This window comes from Pelmatolapia mariae, linkage group LG7 (assembly GCF_036321145.2).
Source record: "Pelmatolapia mariae isolate MD_Pm_ZW linkage group LG7, Pm_UMD_F_2, whole genome shotgun sequence".
Classification (NCBI taxonomy): Eukaryota; Metazoa; Chordata; class Actinopteri; order Cichliformes; family Cichlidae; genus Pelmatolapia; species Pelmatolapia mariae.
Genome location: NC_086233.1, coordinates 32,631,942 through 32,656,875, shown reverse-complemented (window position 1 = coordinate 32,656,875; position 24,934 = coordinate 32,631,942). Strand labels below are relative to the sequence as shown.

Here is a 24,934-nt window from a genome sequence, read left to right as displayed (position 1 = left end):
AAACACACAACACATCACAGGGGGATGTCCTGCAGAGGAAGCAAATGCCAACATATGGCTTTAATATTCAACAAATGAACAGTCAGATCTTTCACACGAGCACTTTGGTTAAGCCAAATAAGATAGAAATGCAAAATAGACAACAAGCCCACACTTGATTTGCTAAGGGCTGCAGTTAGCCTTAAACAAAGCACAGAAGAGAGCAGAAGTAAGGTGTGAATGGTCTGAAAATTTCCAAAACCAATAATACCTCGCTTTGTTCTTAAACTTTAATCTGTTACACTTCTGCCACTGCGACCGGTGAGTGCTCGAGCACCAGGCACACACAGCTGAAAATGTGCACTTACTGTACAGGGTGGGCCATTTATATGGATACACCGTAATAACATGGGAATGGTTGGTGATATTAAAGTCCTGTTTGTGGCACATTAGTATGTGTGAGGGGGCAAACTCCTCCAGATGGGTGGTGACCATGGTGGCCATTTAGAAGTCGGCCATCTTGGATACAACTTTTGTTTTTTTCAATAGGAAGAGGGTCATGTGACACATCAAACTTATTGGTAATGTCACAAGAAAAATAATGGTGTGCTTGGTTTCAATGTAACTTTATTCTTTCATGAGTTATTTACAAGTTTCTCTTTGTTCACAGCCATTGACATGTCGAAGAGTTTAACACGTGAGGAGCGGATGGAAATTGTGTTGATATCTGGTGAACGCAGTAACTGGGTCATTGCAGCAGATTTCAATGCAAGACACCCTACGAGACCACCCATCTCCCATGCTACAGTTAGCAAACTGCTTGCTAACTTTCATGAAACTGGTTCAGTGTTGGATTTGCCAAAATGTGGACGCAAGAAAACTGTCACTAATGAAGAAACATCAGTGGCTGTCCTAGCTTCACTCAGCAAGAGCCCACAGCGTAGCACTCGCCGCATGTCACTGGAGAGTGGCATTAGTCGAACATCCCTTCGGCGGATATTAGCTACTCACAAATGGCACCCTTACAAACTCCAGCTACTGCAGCATCTCAACGAGGATGACCCAGATCAGCGCACAGAATTTGCAGAATGGGCAAAACAAAAATTGGAACAGGACCCTCAGTTCACGCAGAAGATTTTGTTCAGTGATGAGGCAAACTTTTATGTGAATGGTGAAGTTAACAAACAAAACCACCGCTATTGGTCTGACACTAACCCACATTGGATGGATCCCTCCAAGACTGTTGGAACAACAAAAGTGATGGTTTGGTGTGGTATATGGGGTACAACAATAGTGGGTCCATTCTTCATCAATGGTAACCTCAAGGCCACTGGATATTTGAAATTGCTACATGATGATGTGTTTCCCTCTTTATGCACTGAAGCTGGCACGTTCCCTGAGTTTTTCCAGCAAGATGGTGCACCACCACATTATGGGTGCCAGGTCCGAGCATTCCTAGATGAACAGTTTCCTGGAAAGTGGATTGGTTGTCGTGGCCCAGTTGAATGGCCCCCAAGGTCTCCCGATCTGACCCCCTTAGACTTTATCTTTGGGGTCATCTGAAGGCAATTGTCTATGGTGTGAAGATACGAGATGTGCCGCACCTGAAACTATGGATACTGGATGCCTGTGCTGGCATTTCTCCTGCGGTGTTGCTATCAGTGTGTGAAGAGTGGGAGAAGAGGGTTGCATTGACAATCCAACACAATGGGCAGCTCATTGAACACATTTTATAAGTGGTCAGAAACTTGTAAATAACTCATGAAAGAATAAAGTTATGTTGAAACCAAGCACACCATTGTTTTTCTTGTGACATTACCAATAAATTTGATGTGTCACATGGCCCTCTTCCTATTGAAAAAACAAAAGTTGTATCCAAGATGGCCGACTTCTAAATGGCCACCATGGTCACCACCCATCTTGAGGAGTTTGCCCCTCACATATGCTAATGTGCCACAAACAGGACTTTAATATCACCAACCATTCCCATGTTATTACGGTGTATCCATATAAATGGCCCACCCTGTATATCTAGAATTGCATAAACTCCCATTGTACCCCTTTTTAAAAATTCATGGTCTTATTTTAAACACTGCTGAAGTTAGAACCAGAAGGCATTGATGAAGAACAAAAAGTCAAATCAGCATCCAAGTTTGTGTAGTGGCGGGCTTACTTACACAGTCAGCACTTATTAATGTTTTTGAGAATAAACTTGAAAAGGTGGTTTGTGGTTCACACTGACTCTATGGACCACATTTATGACTGCAAGTCATCTAGTTGACGTGTACATTAAAACCCTGCAGAATTTGCTTTGATGTAATTCATAGTTATAAACTAAAGGTTAAAGAGATGGGATAGATTACATATATGTATTTATTTTAAATAAGAAAAACATCCCATAAGGTATAGAGTATATAGAGTTTCCATAATGCATAATCCCACCAACATTCTGTTTTCCTCTTACAATAAATAAATATATATTCTGAATAAAAAGCTATACTTTGACTACACTTTCTGATGGGTTTCATTTATAAAGCACTACTGTTGAAGCTTTCAAACATCTGCCATTTATTCATATGCACACGCTAACCTCGGCAGAACTGGTTTCAGTTGCCGTGCACCCTTCAATGGAAAGACTTGCTTCCACGTAGAGAGCTATATTCCCCTTTGAGATCTAATCTAATCTAATGATTTGTGTACCCCTTTTATTATTTGTTGTTTTTTGTCTGTTAATTGGGTTCTTGTGAACATTTCTTGCTCTTGGGTCTCCCTTGGAAAAGAGTCTTAATGAGACTAATTGATTAAACAAAGATTAACCTAAATAAATGACCACTGCGGCATTCACTGAAGCGGTCCTCTACCCCACTTAGGTTCGTTATAAATTTGGCAGGTTAAAAACCCATCATCATCTACATTTTCCCCCCTCACAGATACATTTCTTTGACACCTTCTGTTCACAGCTCCACTTGTCTGCCAGACACACAGTTTCACACCCCAAGTTTGAGTTAAAAAAATTTGTCATGTTACACAGCAGGGGGTGTGCTGTGTAGCTTCTTTGAAGCCCTGAAAATGAGAGAAAGTAAGCACATGTTTTTTGAGATCATCGTGCATTTCCAGACTTAAAAAAAATGATCAACACTGACCTTCTGAATGCCCTTAAAAAGCTATTTGCAGTGAGTTTATCTCATGATTAGGTTAGTGTGAAATCAAGATTTTTGTGTGAGGTATGATTTATACCACATTAACATACACTTGTCAGCCAGTAAGAATGACTATTTTTTTATGCTAATGTCATAACAAACAAGCAATAAACACTTTAGCTGTAAAGAACTGAAAAACCCAAGAAACCTTCTGAGTAGTTATTAAAAATGACACTTTCAACTGCACACTATTCAATAACAAGTGAGCCTCAGACAGCTGTAATGACAGTTGTGATTCTTGCTATGTGCAAGCCAGTAACTGACCCAGTGATTCTTGGTAGCTGAATAATTTAGGGAGCATATGCTGCAGTGAAGAGTAAAGGCATGCAGTAAAAAGATTTTTCTAGGACGTTCTACCTTAATCAACAGTTTTGGGCACACAGATGTGTAAAACACAGCGGTGTGACTATCTCTGAACATGTTAGCTAAGTTTGAAGTTTCTTTGCCCTGGGCCATTGCAATGGAATGTGCTCCTAAAACCACATTAAGCCAAAATAGCCAATTAATCAAGTGTATCGTTAAAAGTCAGTATAAAACCCAATGGCAGGAAATCCTGTGTTCCCCATCACATTATGTTGTCTAGCAAGGCATCCTATTGTTTTTCTCATTACTGCGCTCTCATATGCCTTGAGGCATTAGGAACCTGGCATTAAGTAGATGAGAAAATGGAAATGTCTTCTTTTATTCTGGTAGTTTGATTGCACTTCTGAAAAGAAAGGTTCTGTGCAGAATCCCGTTTGTCCTCAGATCCTTGTGAACTCTTAATGAAGCACTTCAAGTTTTCAGTGGCTGTAGTGTTTATGTTCCTGCTTCTCTCAGTCTCTTTGTTTTTGCTTCATATCTCCAGAAGACGCAAAGCAGAGTAGGTAATAATTGCTGTTGTCTCATAACCTTGATAAAAGTACACCTGTCACAAACAGCTCTGTGAAGAGCTGATTTGCTGCACTTGTGCATTTTTCATAGCTGCCATAAAAGGACACTCGTTTTGAAGCTTTATCATTTCTAATGGTGACTAAATAGCCAGTAATGCTGCTGTCTGGATGCAGGCAATTTGCATTCAAGGCAGTGAATGTACAATACAAATCTTGCAACATGCGTATAAAGAATGACTGCCATATTAAAAGTGGATCCTCAATTTATTATTTTTTTGTTATCTGCCCATCAACTAAGAACTAGAAATTTAGAGTTTTATGCGGTACTTTTAGATCTGAAAACTGTACATTTGGGAACACTTGTAAATATTTGAATATTCTCTCAGATCCCCTTAACCAGGGGTAATGTACAAGTACTCAACTTAAATATTTCAGTAGTCGTTCCTTTGCTGGCCAGTGATGGGAGCCAGGCCTCCTTTAATTAATGGAGGAGGAAGCACAGACGACAGGACTGTCAGCAGGGGTGCAAGGGGCTGGAGGCCTCTAACATTCAGCTGTCTGGTTTTATGAAGTTCTTAACAGAGGAAGTTTCCTTTGTCACCCTGAAAACCTTTACCCCCACTTATTGGCTCTTCTGGCAGTCTCAGAAATGTGGGGTGACAGGCAAACATCACCTTCATCCAAAGCTCCTCAGGGACTAGCTAACACATTTACAATGTCTCACATGTACTGACACCTTTGAGCACGTAGGTGCTTAAAGAAACAGAGATACAAAAATACATTTGATTATTAAAATGGAGACGATTAAATAAAATCTTTTTTTTTTTTACTCATAGTTAATCCTTTTCACATTCATATTTTAGTTTTATCTGAGGCCAGGAATATGAGCAGGCTTTTGGTCAATCTAGTCAAATCTGCAACTTTTGTAGTCAGTGCATTGTGTGGGAGCCATGCACAATCTGATGGTGGTGCTACAGCACATGGCAGTGGATCACCAAAGTCAATAGCATCCATCCTTGGGGAAATATAAATCTTTGTACAAAATTTCCTGGCAATTCATCTTAAAGTTCTTTAGATATTTCAGTCTGGACCAAAAAGGTGGACCAGCTGACTAGCAGATAGTGGCATCCATCAAACCAGCCGCTAGCATGGCTAGAGGTTCTCACAAATACAAGCTTCTACTGGGCTGTCCTCAAATGTGACTCCAACATCAATAATCTCAATATTCAACCTTTGAGCGACAAACTGAAAAAAGTGCAACACAACTCAAGAACACAACATAGTATTATTTAAATGGAACTGTCTGCAGCACAAGGTGGTTAAAACCACACACATAACAGGATTTCCAGCAGATAATAGCAATATTTACATGACCAAAATACTGAGACATGTAAACCAGCAGACTCTTATGGAAATTAGCTCAAGTCACACCACACAACTAGTGTGCTCTGGAATTGTAAATGCCATAATTAAATAATATTAATCTAATCAACTTTATTATTTATGAAAACCAGCCCCTGTATGCATGCTGCAAATAAATTATACGTTTAAATAACATGTTTTAGCTCAGTGGTGTACTATTTTGTTTACTACTACCCAACAAAGCCATGACTGACAGCCTGAAGCCCTAAGCAGATTTTTAGTTATCAATCAAAGCTGGGGTTTAACAATGCTGTTTTCTCAAAGGTTGCCTCTATGATTACACAAATTAAATTCCAGCAGGAGAAAAATACATCAGTTCTGCCAGTCAAACAGCCAATCAGCAGTGCCATTCAGTCATCTGGTTAAAAGTAGGCTCATTTAAGCCAGCGAGCCCTATAATGATCTCCCAATAGTGTCATCACTCGTGCTGACATTTAAAGACAATTAAATACCTGCTTCTAAATCCAATATGCTGTTTGGATTAAGTGGGAGCACACTTCTAACAAGGCAGAACTTGGCTATAAACTCTGTAGTCCTTCTCTCTCAAGGATACTATAGAACAGTATGTGTATAATGTGCATGCACATCACACTAATTGGTATTCTACGAATAGTGGGCAAAGTAATTTGGAAAATGATTTGGAATAATAAACCTAATATTTAATTTTGTACCCACTTAAATCTTTTATTTTTTTCCCGACATGAAATGGAACAAAGATAACCCCAGAGAACGGGGTGTAGATCAACATGTATAACGAAAAGGAGGTGTATGTGGGAAAGATGAATGCCATCACACAGTGTCATTTATTATCTCAGAAGCCTGTCTGAAGGTTGCGGTCAGGGAAAATGCTATCTGCTACCACCCCCATATTCCACTGTCAAGGGCAAGTCATTTTGGAAAAACAACTGAAGAATGAGAAAGAGGAAGGAGCAATTCCAGAGGCAAAGAGGAACAGATCAAACTCCACATACATTTAGCCTTAGCTAAGCCAAGTGCAATCCTGAAATACATTTTATAATAAAGCCTACAGCCTTGGCAAGGAAGGTGTTCCAAGGTAGGCACAATAGAAGGTTTCAGGAAATTTGTCTTGTTGCACAAGCCTTTTCATTCAGTTAATGAATACATGATGGAGCACACAAGGGAGGCAAAGACCCAGACCAATGTGAATGCAATGAGCTAGAATATCTAAAACATGGTGGTTAAAGTTTAACCCTGGTTAAAAATAAATAAATTTCTAACGTTAAAAATCTCAGAGGACGATACTCACTAACTTTTTGTTGCTCATTATTTTTTCGTAACAGTAAAACCGAGCAACATTTAGATTTTGGAACGGGTGAAGAACATGTAGATGTTTAGTTACGTTGTAGTTATCTGGATCTTATAAACAGAATTACGCCCTTTTGAATAACCAAGAGTTAGAATTTAAGTTAGATACAGCTTTGCCTATAACTGTGTAATCAGCGCAATTAAACAGTGTCAAGTTCATCCCTGATGGATTATGTACAAAGTGAACAGTATACTGACAATATTTGTTAAAGGATAGGCTATAATAAAGTCAGGAATGCAAAATGTCTGCTCCAGTAGACTTTTTGGTATCAGTTAAGATTAAGTTATCAAATACCTTCTTTGAAAAAAACTGCCACAGGGGAAACTATTCTCTAAAACCCAGCTTTAATACAAATACCCCAACAGGTTACCAACAAATTAATAAGAATTAGCATTTCCAGTAGCTTAAGAAACCTTACTTGTCAAATGTCTAAAGAATTGCCAATCTATAGAGGACTCTCAGTTCAGGCTGCTTTTCTTAAGCTCAACATTTGAGATTTTAGGTGATCTCACATCAACACTGCAACAATAACGCTAGCATCATGGACTCACACATCTTCTTCAACCAAGCAAATCTCAACTAAGAGCAAAGACCACAAGCGCCAGACTGCTGACACCATATGAACTACAATAATTATTGGCATGATGTATGCTCAATAACTCAGGTAAGGAAATCTCATAGCGTTTCTCTTACTGGAAAATGCCACGTCCCAATAAACAGATTTCTGGTACAACAATTATTCTACCCAGTATCAGAATATACAATTTTTTATGTATGTATTTTTAAATGTTGGCCTTTGCCAAAATTACCATAACAGCTACTCTTTACTGATATACCACCCACATCCCTCAATAAAGCAGACATGGTAAATAATTTACATGAGTTTGGGGAACTGTATCCCCAGCATCCAACCACTGTCTTGACATGGCAGGAAAGAGCAGAAACAGAAACAGACACAGCTGAATAAACAGGCAAATATTAAAGTCTTACAAAAGCAGAAGTTTGTCCACCTTATTCCACAGCTCTAATTCTGGCTATAGCACCTGCACTGCACACTCACATAGGACCAGTGATGTAGAAAACCTCTTTGTGGCATGAGTGCAGTTCTTTTAATGATAGAGCTACAGGACAGGAAAATTGGGGATTTTTCTTTTAAGATAACTGGAAGCTTACAAAATAAAAGCTTGAGATTTAAAAATGAGTGTGAAAACACCTTAAAGGCTGGTGACTCCTCTGGAAATAGATTTGGAGGATACCATGATGGAAATTTAAAGAGGAAAATAACACCTTTTGCCCCAGTCAGAGAAAGAAAATTATACATTTTGCACAACACTCAACAGCTGAAAACACCCACATATTCTTCTCAGAAATCAGCAAAGTTATGATAAGAATGCAACACTTGCACAGGGTTTGGTAGGATAACAGCACAGTGTCCAGACTCCAAGTGCGCAATCTGAGCCAAGCATTGTTGGACTCAGCCAAGGTGGGAATGGGTGCGTTCTGAACTCTCTGTTCTCTGTCCAGATGTTTCTTGTTGTCTGGCTAACTTGGGGGGGAACGGGAGGGAATTATTCAGCTCTTTCTCTCACTCACTTTCTAAGCCACCAAGTGCTTATGCTAAGTAGAAAGTAGGAAGTGGTGCATGTCCTCAGAAAAGGAAAGACAAAAAAAAGAAAAATGGAGAAACAGATAGAGACAGATAAATCAACCGTGTCACTGCCAACAGCATTTCACAGCCATGCACACTTTTTGTTTGACTGGGGGGGTTCAAGCAATTTGTCTATCATTCTGTATTCCTAACAAAAGGAACTCATTTTAGTGTTACTTTCATTTGAAACATATATACTGAGGTTTTTGAAAATGTTGTTTATCCTGTTTTGTTGTATAGTCTTGAAAACGACTGCGCTGAACTTATAGGAGCATTACCCCAAATTATTAAAAGCATGATGGTTCTACCTGCAAAACATTTCCAGAGCAAATCTAATATGTGTGCCTCCTAAAAAAGGATCCCTCAGGCAAAACCAGTGGACGAGGCATTAACTAGGATGTGTTCAGCAAAACACAGAGGATCACAGAGAGCAATAACATTTTGGACACAGTGGTAGATGACCCTTTAATGCCAAACCCATAATAACATACAACACATAGGAGGCACCCATAATAATCAAGTGCAAATAAGCTCATTGCCTCAAACGACTGACTCTGATAAACAACAACATAAGTTCCAGTTCAGAAGAACCCTTTAAATCACTGATGTGTAATCTTCAGTGCAAAATTCAACCTAATGTTAGCCAACAATTGTATTTATAACATTAGCTTATAAGCACACAAAACAAGCACAATTTAAGGTTCATTGCTTTTAAACTCTATGGTCCATGGTTCCCTGATTCCCTGTTTTAGCCCTGTGATGGACTGGCAACAAGTTCAGGATGTACTCCAACTTATGCCCAGGACAGCTTGATTGGTTTCATCCTCCACAACCGAGAACTGGATAAGCAGATGGATGGATGATAAAGAATCCAATCCAATCAAGGTTCATATGAATATGATCTGGGTGTCATTTCCAAAGCTGATATCAGAGTATTAATTAGTGTCTGTATCAATAACTGACTTCAGCTAACAACCTGGTTAAGTTCATTGGCTTCTGATTTATAGATGTTAACAAAGGAAAGAAGGGGATCAGTACTAATCAGTGTCTTACTGACTACAGGTAAAGTTACAATGAAAGATAATTTCACAAACCAACACTGAGAATTTGGTTTTGCTTAGTACAAAACCAAATTAGCACAAAGACATTTTTAAGAAAAGCTATTGACAACTAAGGGACCACCACAGTGTAGTTAAGACAAGTCTTTGGAGGGTAAGTTGACCAGATGAGCGGTGTACATCAGTGCGACGGATACGCTCAATTTGACAAGAGAAAGCCACTAAAAAGGTTCCTCTCAATCTGATTCTCTCTAGCTCTGCATTTTTTTGTCCCTTTGTTTTCCCCAGCAGCTTCCGCCATTAATTCCAAATTGTTTAGCCTTCCATCTTCACACTCTGCTGCTTTCATTATGCTAACACCAAACTGGTGGCAGCTTTAATGTTTTCTTTCACCTCTTTAGATGGGATTGAGGACGCTCACCTGCCTTTCTTGCAACTGGCACTTATGAGAAATTGTTTTTTAGAAATATCATCAATCAAAGGACGATAGGGTGACATGTCTGTGTTGCAAAAGCCACAGATATAGTCGATTTTGTTTGAAAGACAGAAGGAGAACCAGTCTCTTTTTTCACCAGCTAAACCATACAGTATGACTATACTTGCGAGAGTGATGATAAATGCAAAAAGAAGTGCGACTTTCAGAAAGCAAAAAAGCAGACATTAAATAAAAAGGCTGGAAACTATAAAACATTATTTCATCATGTTATGCAATGACTAACCATAACCAAAGCAAAGCCCCAGAAGTCTTATTTTGCAGAAGTTTGAATTGCACAAATGCACCACAAATGTCAGTCTGACACAAAATGCATTATCTGCATTAAAGAAAACAACATGCGACTACGGACTAAATATAAATACAAGTAATAACAAACAGCTCTGAGGAATTTATGTGAATGTCGCAACACCTTACAGTCCAACTGTATTCTGTCTCCTTTGGGCCTCGTGTGTTAGTTCCCGTCCCTAAAGCCTCTCTCATATTTCCTGCATTTCCGAAAATGTTATAAATCCCGCAAGATAACTTCAAAGGCAAATCAAAAACTATGGATCAGGTTTTCCTAGCCTTTGTTAAATGTGACAATTACAGTTTCATTTGTATGCAAGGCAGCAGCCCAGTTGTGATACATTAATGTGAAAAAAAGAAAAACACTAAAGAATTTTAGCGTCTCCAAAGGCTGGTTTAAAATGTTCAGAATACAAATGAATGTCTGCTAAAGACAGACATGTTCTACTTTTGCTCTCTCTTTTCCACTGACCAGTGGTTGAACAGTCCAACCTCCAACTGCACAACCTTTTTTATTCCCTTCTGACAAGACTGCCTGTCCTTGAGCATAACACTGGAGGCGTTCTCTTCCTGCGTGATATTATTAGATTTCTCTCTTTAAGCTTGTAATCACCTATCTGACTAATTTCATGTGTGGGAAACTGGACCAAATCCAATAACAAATTTTAATCCGCAGGCCCAGGCTCACACAGTGCAGTTAATTGGCGATGTGTTCATTAGTGCTAAAAAGACCAGTTGATTAGTAGGACAAAAAGATAATATTTAATATCATGGTTATTCCTTATTTTAATCAAGAAAACTGCAAATACTTTGTGAGTACGACTTATATACATATATACAAAAAATACATTTTCATTATTATATAAAGAAAATGGGAGGGGCATTTTATACTTCATGCTTATGAGTATTAACATAAAAGTGATACATAAAGGACTAAGCACTTAATTAAAAAGCAAATCAATTCACTAATCAATCAAGCACAGCCCTAACAGAAATACTGTATGTTCAGCTGATCCTGATAGATAAAAATAAAACTGCGTTTTTGAGAGATTGCAAAGCTGAAATTATGAGTCACGAAGCCATGCAACAGGAAATGATCACTTCCACGCTCTACAGCCCACAACACACTGTTCCACTTTGTTTGCATGATTAACAAGAGACTCAGCTGTGGAGAAGATCAATAAGTTTTATGGGACAGAGTCTAACATTGTAACCCTACCTTTGTGCCCTTCCTGTTCCAGAGCTAATTATGTGATATGATCAATACACATCACTAATGGGTTATTGGCGCTTCTTGTGGCGATTTCTGTGGCAAAGGCCTGAAAAAAAATCCACAGACAGTGCAACTTTTAAACACCTCGACTCTGTTTAGCTGCCACCCAGTGATTGTGTGAAGTGGTAATGAGATGTGTGCCCAAAGCAGGAAGTGGAAAGCAGAGCATCTCCTCAGAAAAAAACCCCAGCATGAAACAGAGCAGGTCCACCTCACAATAACTCAGATAAGATTTCTGGCAATGGTTCTGTTCTGACAGCAGCTCAACATGCAGCAGGCTAATGACACCAACTGACAAAGCAATACAAAAAAGATGTTGCATCTTATATTTCAGTATGCAGTGTGATAAACTCATACAGCATAATGAGACATGTAAAATATCATATATTATAAGTTTTTATTCCCATTCTTTTCCATATGGCAAGACAGACGCCATCAGATTAACAACTAAAGACTTGATTAAAAAAGAGAAAGATCTTCAGTGTCCGGGTTTCATAAGAAGAACTCCAGGGGAGAAATTCAGATATTCAGCCATCTGGCTAACCACTACAGAGGCAGAACTATGGCCTCCTCTTTCTCATTTCTCTGTGGAGTGATGGCGCCCAGCAGAGCATGGCTGGCTCCGAAAAGATTCAGGCGCCATTCCACTGCATGCCCGTGTTAATCACCCCCAACAACCACCATGCAGATGGAGCCTCTTTGGAAATCAGACGGTGACCATAAGGCTGCATGATCTCTTTGTCCATCTCTAGTGGAATGGCAAAACTGGCAATGTGTTGTCTGGGAGGATTTGGCTTCTCAAAGTGAAATGCATCCCTAAAGGTTAGTTAGGTAAGATAATTAGAGAGGATGCCAACAGAATAATTCCTGTCACCATAGGATTCGTTTTCAGACAGAAGGATTTAAGGTAATTTTACTGTCAGTTATAAAAATGCTCTCAACTCTTGGGACTGAAATGCTCTTGACAAGAATTGCGGTAATCTGCCTCTACATGACATCACTTGAGTTCTCCCACTCAGTCAAAGATTAGGTCAACTCGGAGTTCCCCACATAAACGTTGCACTCACAATTCAGACTAAAAGCATTCCCCAAGGAACCCAAAAGAAAGGGAAAAGAGGCATATCATTGTTCCACATTGTTTAGGTGGAGCAGTTTTTCACTGTGGATGACAAAAAACTTAGCAGAAGACTGGCTGACTCATGCTCAAGCAACTACAGAATACCAAATGTCGGAGGTGAAGCATAGCATTGCAGTGCAGTGCTATGAAAGTTTATTACTTTGCATCATGAAGCATTTGGTATACTTTCAACTACTACAGCAAGCTAACAAGGTGGGTTTAAACCATTCTTACCATACCTTCCATGCGGACCCCAAATGAGCTAATCAAAAGGCAAAGAAACTACATTCAAACAGTCAAGAAAAAGATTTATTACAATCCATACCACACAATACGATAAAGCACTGAATTCTAACTTGTAAAAAGCAGGCCTCTGCATTACCGATTTTCTCTGGCTATGTAAAAAGATAGCCCTTTTATAGCCCTATGCTGAAGCATATTAAACAACCATGAGATGCTAATATAGAACTGATATAAAAATCCTCCCATTTCTTATCCACCCACAACACTTCATTTGCCTGTTTGTTAGTCGTGTGATCAATCAAACTGAGCTGCGAGATTAACACATGGTCACATCCCTATAACACACCTATTCTGGTGATTTTAGGACTTTGAAATCAAATACCGCAGCCCCTGATATTTCTGCAGCAGCCTTTCCACTTGAATTGTCACACACACATTGCCCGCATTCAAAAAAGCTGAGTGCTCACAGTTTGCATTTGGATGCATACCATTTCAGCTCTTATAGTTCGGGGGAAGGGGTAATGCTGTGTATCAGTGAAGGACTAAAACTGGACTCTATAGAACAAAATTCTTAATTGAATTTATAACTATAATTACATAATACCGAATAATACCGAATCATGTGCAGTATTTCATCTTTGTGAAGTCCCACCGTATTGTGGTGCAGTGGTTTAAGTGTTGCAGTTATTCCAGGAGCTTTGTTATGAAATTTGCCCCTGGTAGGGTCTTCCTAGGGTAATTGGACCACTGGTGAAGAGCTAGATGGAGAGTGATCCCTATGATAACCTAAAGATCAAGTGACCAATTTACCCTGCCAGATCAGGTATACCAGGTCCCACCAACTGTGTCCCCACCAACCACAGAATGAGCTTTAGGGGTTTGGTGTCTTGGGAGTTCTGGTACCAGTTTGCTATACAAAGACTGGCCTGTGTTCCACTTTGGAGTTCCCCAGGTGAAAAGCGGTGGACAGGATCGGGTATATTTGTAATTCCCCTTCAGTTTGGTGCCTGTATTTTGGGGTTTTCCCCAATGGATGAGAGGACCCCTCCCAACAACTTCAGAGCGCATTTACACCCAATGACAGTTCAGTGCACAGCCTTCTTGGAGTCACTGGGATGAGGTGTTGAGGTTCCACCTGGGGACTCTGGTGGCCCTACTCTGTTGCCCTACTGGGGATCTTTAACATTCACACAGGCAATGACTGACTGACCTGGAAGGGTGTGATTGAGAGAAACAGCCTGCCTGAGTGTTGCCCCAAGCAGTGGAATTTAAGAGTTTGGTGGCGTTATTCAAAAGTGAGAGAGTGAGGGGAGGGTGGATTGCAAGACTGACAAACAAACTGGTGTAATCTGTTGGTGTGAAGAGGGAGCTCAGCATAAAATCCAAGCTGTCAATTTACCTGTGGACCTATGTTCCTACCCTTTCTACCTAGGGCACAACCTCTAGGTAGTTACTGGAAGAAAGAGATCACATATACAATGATGGCTACGATGGCTAGGCTCTCCCTTAGCAATAGGGTGAGTAGCTTGGCCATTCAGAAGGAACTCTGAGTAAAACCGCTACTCCTCCACATCAGAAGGAGACAGGTGGTATGAAGACATGACTAGGGTGCCTCTTAGACACCTCCTGGGTGAGGTATTTTGGGCATGTCCTGCTGGGAGGAGGCAATGAGGAAAACCTAGGACATGCTGGAAAGATTATCTCTTCGATGGCTTGGAAAGCCAGCCCTAGATGAGCTGGAATAGGTAGACCAAAACACAGATAAGCGACAGAAAAAGATGGATAGATGGATGGATAATATTTATTTATGGTTAAGCAATACTTAACTCTAGATTTAAATATTTTAATGTCAGTTTATTCCCTGGAGTGACTTTTAAATGTTTGCGTGTTCTGTAAGTGGCTTCATTACCACATTCTATTACAGCTGCGACTTCAGTACTTGCAGATGTGCCAAGCAGCAACTGCATAAGCAGCAGGCCCACACACTTACAATGTGTATACATGTGACCATTCATTTGCACCTAATGAATATTGACCTCAACTACTATGGCATTTATTCATCTGCTGAATAATGCAAGTACTTAACCGTTTTCCTATTTATGGCTCTCCTATGCTGCTATGCATTATTTCTCACGCAGCACTGCAAGTTGTATGCTTTTACTGCCTCATATTAATTTATTTATGAGAGTCTATAGCATACAGTGAGATGTTATCCAATTAATGACTGTGAAGAAAAGCTCACCTTATGTGTTCCTTTTGTATGACTGTTCGTTTAGCTTTAAGTTATGTTTCAGAAAAATAATAAAGAATCTATCTCACAAAGAAAAAAAACATAATTGAGTTTTTTTTTTCCATCTGTGTCCAGTACTGTGCAAATGTCTTGAGTCACCTCTCATTTCTTCATATTCTGCCTCCAAGAAGCCAGACTTTCTTGCATTTTTTAAGTGGTCTTGATCATTAGTTCTCCAGGCTTTCTGGAGGTTTTTCAAAGTTTGTCTTTGCACACTGGCTGCTTTTTAACTTATATCAATCCAATCTTTGTACCTGACCATTTTCAGATACTTTCGTTATTCGTAAATCCACTAAACGCTGACCTTTCTATTCACTCAATCATAAAAACGGCACGTAAAACAAGCGACAAGGGTTGTAGTTTCAAAGTAAACTATTTTCATATACCTCAGTTGCTCCATTCATTTGCTAAATGTCATGCATTGTTTAAGTCAGCCCTGTAAGAATCCCTTTTGGGCCATTAGTAATATTCAGTTGCTTTTGTTTGTACAGCTGACGCATGGATTAACTTTAAGGCAATACATCTTTGCTAGCACAGAAGAAATTGTCCCAACTTGAAAAGGAACAGCTGGGCTGCAGCAAAATTTTAAATGGTCTCCATTTGTTTTTAAATTTGTTGCTTCTGTTTCCAAGTGAATGCCTGCTTTACAGAACAGCAGCCCAGGGAAATACTCAACAATAAAAACTTCTTTTGCTGAGAATGAGGGATAATCCTAGCATGCGCAAATGTATTGCTGTATTGCTGTCCACTCTGCTATATTGCCTGAAATATATAATACTTTCAGAAGTATTGTCATAGTTTTAAACAACATTTCTATAGTTCTAATATCACCGTTGTTAAACCACAGGTGGTGCAATATTAGTAAAACAACATGGTCGTGACCACACGAGTTCAACCGCCACATATATGAAGAAGAATTACACTTGCAAACGAAGAAAAACGTCCTGGAACTGATTCCATTCTTAATCTGACTTCAGGTTGATAAAATGTCCACATTTGTTAAGCTCCTCACATAATGACTCCTTTATCAAATCTTTCATTCACATTATCTCTGACACTACAGGCACTGGCAAGGGGAAAAAATGACCCATAGACAACACTGTTCTGAACAAATGTAGACGACTGGCTTAAATGTTTCAGTGTTAATGAAATATTTGTGGGAGTGATACTCTTGATAACTCGAAGGATGATTACTCAGCCAGCAATACTATTCTGTGACCCTTAGGTAATCTGTTCACATAATTAAAAACGAGAATGACTGTAATTATTTTCTTTGTTTTGTTTTTATATCCTGCAGCTGCAGCACAAGAATACCTGACAGTCAAAGAAAAAAAAAAAACAAGTCAGGTTAACGTACATCAAAGAGAAGCAACAATTGTTAGTAAAATGCTTTACAGCTTGTCAGTGCAGCACAATTTGGGCTGGTTTAAGTTGGGACGTTAGCTACCACTGTGTCTGTGTCATTCTTATCAGATAAAAAAAAAAGTTACAATATCTAGTTAACTAACAAGAACAACATTTAGGTTCCACAAAAACAACAAGTACACTGGAATCTGTATCCAGTTTTGTGACAGGTTGAGACTAAGGCACGTCCAGTCCCTCCAGGAAATAAATAAAAAAAACAAAATATTATTTATAGGTCAGTCCTGCAAATGTCAGCGCTCAACCCACACAGACGTTAAAATTTTGAGGGGATTTTTGTGACCTCAGGAGTAGGATTACCTTACACAAAGGTTAGAATACACCGGCCCAGACCCATTCTCTCCTTGTCAATCCCATTAGCTTCCAGCAGCACAGTCTCAGCTGTCCAACCCAAGACATATCCCTAATGAGTTCCATTAGCAGTATTACCTGCATCCGGCGAGCGCTGAGGTCATGGGGTCAACAGTAGACCTAACACTGAGATTAAATTACTCCAGAGGGAGAAAAGGGTGGGTGGGTAGGTGTCTACAGTGGTTACTACCCCCCTACCCACTCTGGCCATAAACAGAGATTTCAGAGTAGAAAGTGCACTGACATTTAACATGCTGTTTGGTTCATACACTCCCGTTGATCTCATTTTTAACCACGCAGATCTGAGACAGGGCAATAAGTGTTGTAAGTTTGACCTACAGTGAACAATGAATGTATACTGTAATGACATGACTGATGAAGACAAAATGAAGCAGGATTTGATTAGGGATTTCAATGCAGCTGTCCAGGTTTTGCCATGTCACAGAGAAGGAGCACAGAAAAAGAATAACAGATGCAAAAATGAATGAAGAAAAAGATAAGCAACAAACAGATTGCACAGGAAGTACCAAAATAACAATACCCTAGTCTGATGTACTACAACCTCTTTTATAGCCTTTTACCACTTTTCCTGCCTCATTAAACAGGTATAAAGCAGAAGAATGCAGATATTTTTAGCAAACATTTTTTGGTAAACCCATTGTAGTCTTACAGATTAAGGTACATGTGCAAATCTCAGCACTAAGGAAAGGCTCTTAAAAATAGACATAAGCAACAAATTAGCTTACATATTTTGGATCTCATTACAGATAGCTTTATGTGAATTTCGCATGGTTTCCCCTCTTTTGGCCCAGAGCACTTAAAAAAGAGATACTTATTCTAAAGTGCACCACTTCCTGGTTACAGGAAAGAAAAAAAGAAAAAAAAATCTTGTCTGAAGCTGAAGATCCGACTGCAAAGTCCTGCGTGCAGAAAATAACTGTTTAACACAGCATAGAAGCTGTTTTTTCTCAATGAAAAGTGGCTTTGAATCCTCTTATTTGTGTGAAATTTCATTGGCCGGCATCAGTCTGTGAGCCCCTTAAAAAAAAAAAAAAAAAAAAAAAAAAGGATGTCTTTATACCACAAACCTCTTGTTGTTTACCCCGAGTCTACCTAGTTAGCATCAAACAGCATCTAGAAAAAGATGGCATACAGCTACTGCAGAAAGTTCACAAGGCTAGCCACATACTTTCCAAAGAGCTGTTAGAGACAAAAGAGGACCTACAAGGTGAATGAAAATACAATTTGTCAAGTGGCAAGAAAAACAACTTCAAATAAATGCTAGGCAACTAACACGTTTTCCACATCAGCTTTTATCGCTGTGTCTGTGTTATTTCTAGTTATTTCTAATCCTAGCAGCAAAAACATTTCAGTCAATTTTCTATAGTGTGATTTTTAGAACCGGATGAATGATGCATAACACCAATGTCATGGTAATCCAGGTTTGCAGGAATGGCAGAATTTTAAGAAAAGAATTCAGATCTGATCCGGTTACTTTCCATCAGCAGCCAATATTTCTGGTGGGAGCTGGACAAAGAGGAAGAACCTCAATTATGTTGAGTGGAAGCAGCAGGCTCTGTGTGGGATCTGGAGCCCTGCGGAGTACTGAGAAACTTCAGTGCAGCTCTGCAGGCTCCCCAGCTTCAATACTGATTGAGTCTGAACACAGGTACTGTAACATACTTACAAACATAATAAACAAGTGCACGGTCACACAAGGAAACAAAAGCACAGCAAACACACACATACACACACACACACACACACACACACACACACACACACACACATATATATCCACCTGCTCATCCCATAGGCATTCACAACTAACAAAAAACAAAAGAAAATAAGAAGTGAAGAGAGAACTGCAGAACACTCAAAAGGCTCAGTCTCGTCTTTCAGACACCGCCTGAGGCATTGGATTCTGAATAAGTACACTTTGAGCTCTGAAGCATCTACAGACACCAGCGCTCATTAGCCACCCGTTTACAACCTTGAGGTAAAGGCAAACAAATGCCGAAAAACAGAATTAGGAATTCATTTGACCACATAAATGAAGGTCAGTTTCACAGTTTCCTTTCAAGAACTACTCCACCTCCTCTCCTGTCCACAAAGGGGAAGAAAGACAAAATCAAACAATGTTTAATCCCCCTTGGTTATGCTCTCTTTTGGTATGTAACTCTATAATTGCAAATCTGATAACAGAAATATTAATGAGGTTAGTGCCATGAAGTTTAACCACATACACTAGGAATCAAAATGGACAGTGACAAATTAGTTTCGCAGTGTGTATTTGGTCCTGTATGTTATCAATTAAGTTATCACAAGTGCTCCATTTTTGTTTTAAGAAAACAGTAGGCTGGGAGAAAAGAGGGCTTTGTCCAGTTTTTGCCAGCTTATTGTGAACACCGTCAAAAATATACAGCAATATAGCAAGTGATTTTATTACTGAGAGGTTTTTTTTTTAATTTATTTATAATGTTTACGTTGTAAAGCTCATCCTGTTGCCTATTACCAGAATATATAATTAAGAATTACACAGAATTCGTAGATCTGTGAGTTGAAGATGAAAGCTGGAAAGGCCCTCATATTGTTTTGTTCATTACCAGTACAAAAAAGCAGATATTGAATTTTCCGCTGTATAAAAACAGAGGAAATACTGAAAGCTTTCTAGTTTGCAGTTAAAGTAGTATCAACCAGTGCCATTTCAGCATGCTCAAAGGGTCCGGGCTTACATACACCGCTCTGTCAAGAGCAAAAGATGGAATTTGCAGAAGCGCAATCTAGAAACCAGTGACTACTGTCTGACACACAGCCATGAGCTGGCATCCCATGTGCCTTACTGTGACTTACTGTGTAACTCTTGAGCCACCCCGTCTTTCTTTATATTTTGCTTCCAAGGACTCAGACTTTCTTGTAATTTTATAGTTGTCTTGAGCAATAGCGCTCCAGGATTTCTGAAGGTCTTTTAAAGTTTATCTTTGAACATTGGCTGCTTTTTCATTCATTTTCAGTCCAGCCCTTGTACCTAACCATTTTCATAGGAATGTGTTTTTGTTTGTTAAGCCACTCAGTCACTGAATAATGAATGAATAAAATAAACATAAAGAGGTACCTAACACAAGGGATAAAACAGTATTGTGCCTACAAGCTAGCAAAAAAAAAAAAAAACAATTTCAAATTTTGTCTTTGGTCTTTGTTATTAGCAACCTGTTGCAAAAACACATAATTTGTTCCGACTTCTTCAGTTGAATTTATGAAAAATGCCAAAGATAATAGGTTTGATGTCATTTTTGCACCAATAAGGTGAGTCCCCAAGAGCTATTCGCTGAAAACCTGGCACATCTTAGCGTGCAATGTGGCCTTAAAAAAATTGAGGAACCTAGGCAAAAGATGAAGAGGATAAAAGATCAAGTATCTGCAGCAGATAAAGTCTGAAAGTTACCGCCTTAAGAAAACAAAATCCATCAAAGACACAGGACCTGAGAAATATATCTGCCCCTTCGATTGATCCAGTGTTCATCATCAGAAACGGTTTCAATGGAAGAATAGGTGTCAAGAAACTAATCTTTAAAAAGGGAAGCAGGGAAAAAAAAAGGCTGAAGTAAGACAATTTCTTTACTGGAATAATAAAAAAAAAAATCAGTGGCAACAGGTCTCTGTTTTTGCCTTATATACTTCACATGTTTCAACACATCACTGCACCTGTTTCCCATTTTACTAGCAAAATATGTAAGAAATGAGGGGTGGCTCAAGACTTTTGCAGAGCACTGTACGAGTGGGTCAAATGAAACACACGTTCAGGAAACTTCAAAATGTTCATCTTAAGACCATGAAAGCATCATCAAGTCATAACATACAAGGTAGAAAAGACCACTGAGTGGAATTTCAATTGCAAATTCATTAACTGTCGACATGCCGTGTTTTGAGAAAAAATTATGACCATCGTGTTTCTACCAGGAATTCTCTTTGAGGTCTGCAGAATGCACAAAAGCACCAAGACCACAAACTGGGATCAATGCCAAACTTGAAAAGCATTATTGTGATTAGGCTCTGATAGCAGTAGAAGTAATGGGTCATTAGAAAAAGGAGAAACACATACTTTGTGTCTTTATGTTCTTCTTTCGCCATAAACCACCATTACGATGCATCGACTCTACACCTACTACCATGTGTTGAGGACGTCTTAACTAAATGTTAGAAACTAGTTATATTCACAGACAAAACTCAATTTCAAACCTATCAATCACCGCGTAAGTTTATCCACTGGATACAAGAGAAATTTTGTACCGAGCAAACAATATAATTGCTCTGCTTCATCTCCTCTTCATTTGGTTAAGCCACTAACTGTGTGTTCTCGGTTTTAAAGCACGTGAGCTTTGACCTTTTCCTTATCATAAATCACATACTACTGTTCTGCTGCCAGGATTTTGTTTAACCCAATTTGTCACCGAGGACACCACTTCCACCCTCGCTGCAGATTCACTCAGTGGTACTGGGAGCTCTGGATTAGTGGGCGGATCAAAGCATGCCATCCAAGTCTCTCTCTCTCTCGCCCTTGTAATCACTGAACCCAGTAGCTTCTGGAGGTGATAAGTTAAGGCCGCTGTTGGTTACCAGGCAAAGAGAGGGGGGCGGATAGCGATACCACTAGCATTTATTTTCATTGATTAATATGTAATTCTTTCTTCTGTTAAGTGTTTATTGTCTTAAATGGAAGACAAATAGCTTAAAATGTCCACCACAAGGCGCAGAATCTTACATGACATTCTTGTTTTGTTCAACAGTTGCAAATGATCCCATTTGATAAGCGGGAAACAGAGACAAAAGTGGCATTTTTGCTCCATTTGAAAAATATCTGCCACACTTGCAAATGAATTCCTTGTTGATCTAGCTAACCAATTTATCTTTTCCTGATTAATCAAGGACAAAGAAAGGAGTGTTTACTAGAAAACAGCACCCAACACAGACAGAGCAAAAAAAGCAGACAGACAGACAGTAGACCCACACACACATTCACACATTATTATGACAGAAAGAGGTCACAGAAGGTGTGCCAAGCATATCAGACAAATTTGCTGTCAGTGAGGAATCGCTTCCTAACACAGCTATTAAAGCCCGCAGGTATGACAATAAGAATAATCGAAATATGTCACAGTGCCAGAGCCAAGACTTCTTCACCATGTGCAGCGGAGGCTGTGTGGTATTTCAGTGCAGACATCAGGGTGAATAAAAGTCAATAGACATGTTTGCCACAGAGCACTTCTACTCCACCACTGTGGTCATGTAAACTTCCTGTGGCACCCGACACTTCCTCTTATTGGCTTTGGAAACATGAATGAGCTGAAGTGCAGAGGGAGCTTTACAGAAGCAGAGGCGTGCAATAGCTACAGTTCAAACCTCTAATCTCATTGCCATGAAGTCTTGGGTTTCGTTTGAGTTTAATTACATACACACAGGGATACTTCTCTTTGAGTCTCTTCCAGTTTGCCATTTCCCTTCAACTTGAGACAGGTAAAAATTTAAAAGCAAATAGTGCAGCATCCTTTTAAAACTGCTACCACCAGATAAATGGTGTATACTAAATCATCAACCATGGAAGAGCATCACTCTAACATTCCATAGCTTTTACTTTATTTAGTGTCCTCAATTTTCTCTTCCCTAAGAAGCTTATAATCTTTGCTCACTTCCGCACAGAGTTAGGCTGTCTAGATAACACCCAATTAGCACCCTTGGAAGTGAATGTGAAGATGCTCTAGCTGCCAACTGCATGTCAATTTCATTGGGAGGGGGTGCTGATACTTGCATGACCAGAAATAAAATACTGGGTAGATAAATGTTTAACCTTTTTTGGGGGGGAAAAAAAAAGAAAAAAGAAATGAACGGAATTGGCTTTTAAGTGCTCCTGGAGCCACCAGCAGAACAGCTCATCATCAACCTTGAGACCTATATCATCACATGGATGCAGGTGTGACACTTCCAGAATAAGGTGTTGGTGGGCATAATTGCATTCTTTTCTCCATCTGGGAAAAACTAAATGAAGCTTGCATGTTTTAACACACAGAGCCCCCACAGTATGTGTTTAACTGCTGTGTTATCACAGATACACTGATAGAAATTTTTTTTACTGCGCCAAGGAATGGGCTTGTTGTGACAGGAAGGTTTCTGGTTAAAATCTCTGGATCAGCTGGGGAAATCCAGGCAGAGAAATGTGGTACAAAAAAAAAAGCTTTCCAAACAATCAAGGCAAATCATGGAACATCTCAGTGGGAAGTGGCTACCCAGGGAATCCCAGGGTGTGGATGTGTAGCAGCGTAGTGTATATAAAAGTTTGCCCGGGGGGCGTGTAAATCAAAGCCACCATTTGGTCGTTTAAAATGTATACCGAGGCGGACTCACCTGTGACATCTGGGGTCTGAAATTGATCTCCTTCAGGTCCACTGATCCCGGGGAGAGATTGTGCAACATCTGGCACAACAACACCCCATCACGCAGGGCCTGTGCCAAGTCGAAGACGGCCGACGAGGGCCACACAACCCGGTGGTTCGGGGGCAGGACCTTGCAGTCTATCAACCACCGTCCGCATTGTCTCCACTCCTCCATATCTTGCTCCGAAGTCTCTCCTCGCAAAATAACCTAGTTCTCGAACTGGCTCAGTGCGAGCAGAAAAGCGTTGTTTCACGGCGCACGAGCAGGCACTATGGTTGATTTCCCACCGGCTCCGGGTGTCTTGATCATTCACTATGTACGCAAATCAGGCAATTTCACAACTTTGTATTATTCGCAGTAGGTCAGCGCACTATATCCCCATGTCCAGGCGCATGTCAGCTCCCCTGTCTCCTCAACGTGAAGGCTCGAAAATGACTAAAATAATAACAGGGATCCACTTCGGCACACAGCGACGATGTAAGCAGAAAACGGAGACGTGCTACGTGAATTTTCTCCTCTTCATTCTTAAAAAGTTTCCTACTCAACACATACAATCCAAAGGGCGTAAAAGGTTTACAACAGAGACAAACAAACCAGCTGGATACAGCAGTTTGTCATGTATCGACTTCACTAGTGTTTCACATTTCAGTGAACCAAACACCACGGGCTGCTGTGCAATGTGGGAAAAGCGGCTTTTCAAGTCTCTGTAGACGATGAATAAAAGCACGGAGTCACCAATCGCATTTGCATTTATCGTTTCCTCAGTACTCTAAGCGTCAAAAACAAGGACTTCCACTCAGTCCCAAAGCGAAAGATAAAGAGAAAGGGATAACAGACCAGACTCTCTACAACCCTTGGTTCAATCTCTTTTCACAACAGTCTAAACGTCGCTCTCCAGCAGCGGAAACATGTCCAGTCTGGGAAACAAAAAAGGGGGCATCTGTGTTTACATGTATCCTGTAAATGCAACTTCGCTTCGCGCTTTTACGCACGCCCAAAACAGCGTTATCAGTGTGTCCAGCTTAGCTTTTCTCTGATTTTTGCCTCCCTTCCGCTCACGTCCTTGCTCTCACGTCTCCCTCTCCGTGTTTCCCTCTCGGACAGAGATGTTTAGAGATCCCAGCTGCCGATCGTAGCTGCTCAAATCTGAAAGGAGACCAGGCTTCAGGCTCGGTATTGGCCCAGGAGTTTGAACTTGCCCCTATGTGCTGATTAAGACACGTAAAGTTAAAAGTCGGGTAGTTTGCTTTAGCAGCTCCACTCTTAAAAGAATTTGGGTTTCAGGGAGTATTTTTAAACTAAGCGTTAAGATGCGCCCTCTGATGGGTGAAGCGCACACTGCAAGGGCCATTGGCATAAAGGGGATATATATTTATATATATATACATATATATATATAGAGAGAGAGATAGATAGATAGATAGATAGATAGATAGATAGATAGATAGATAGATAGATTCTTATGTTTGCTGTGTGATCTCTCCACGCAGATGCTTTCCATGTTATTCTGAATGCTTCTGGA

The 24,934-nt window shown here is 39.9% G+C and overlaps 1 protein-coding gene across 10 annotated transcripts in view; it reads right to left on the bottom strand.

Moving 5' to 3' along the window:
• vav2 (vav 2 guanine nucleotide exchange factor) overlaps positions 1-24,659 on the bottom strand; it is a 195,574-nt gene extending 170,915 nt beyond the window's left edge. For all 10 annotated transcript variants that reach the window (XM_063478847.1, XM_063478842.1, XM_063478844.1 and 7 more), the window contains exon 1: positions 23,383-24,659. In XM_063478847.1, coding sequence (XP_063334917.1) covers positions 23,383-23,586 — 204 coding nt within the window. In that variant the 5' untranslated portion in view covers positions 23,587-24,659. The remainder of the gene's footprint in view (positions 1-23,382) is intronic.
• Between the last annotated feature and the right edge of the window lie 275 nt (positions 24,660-24,934).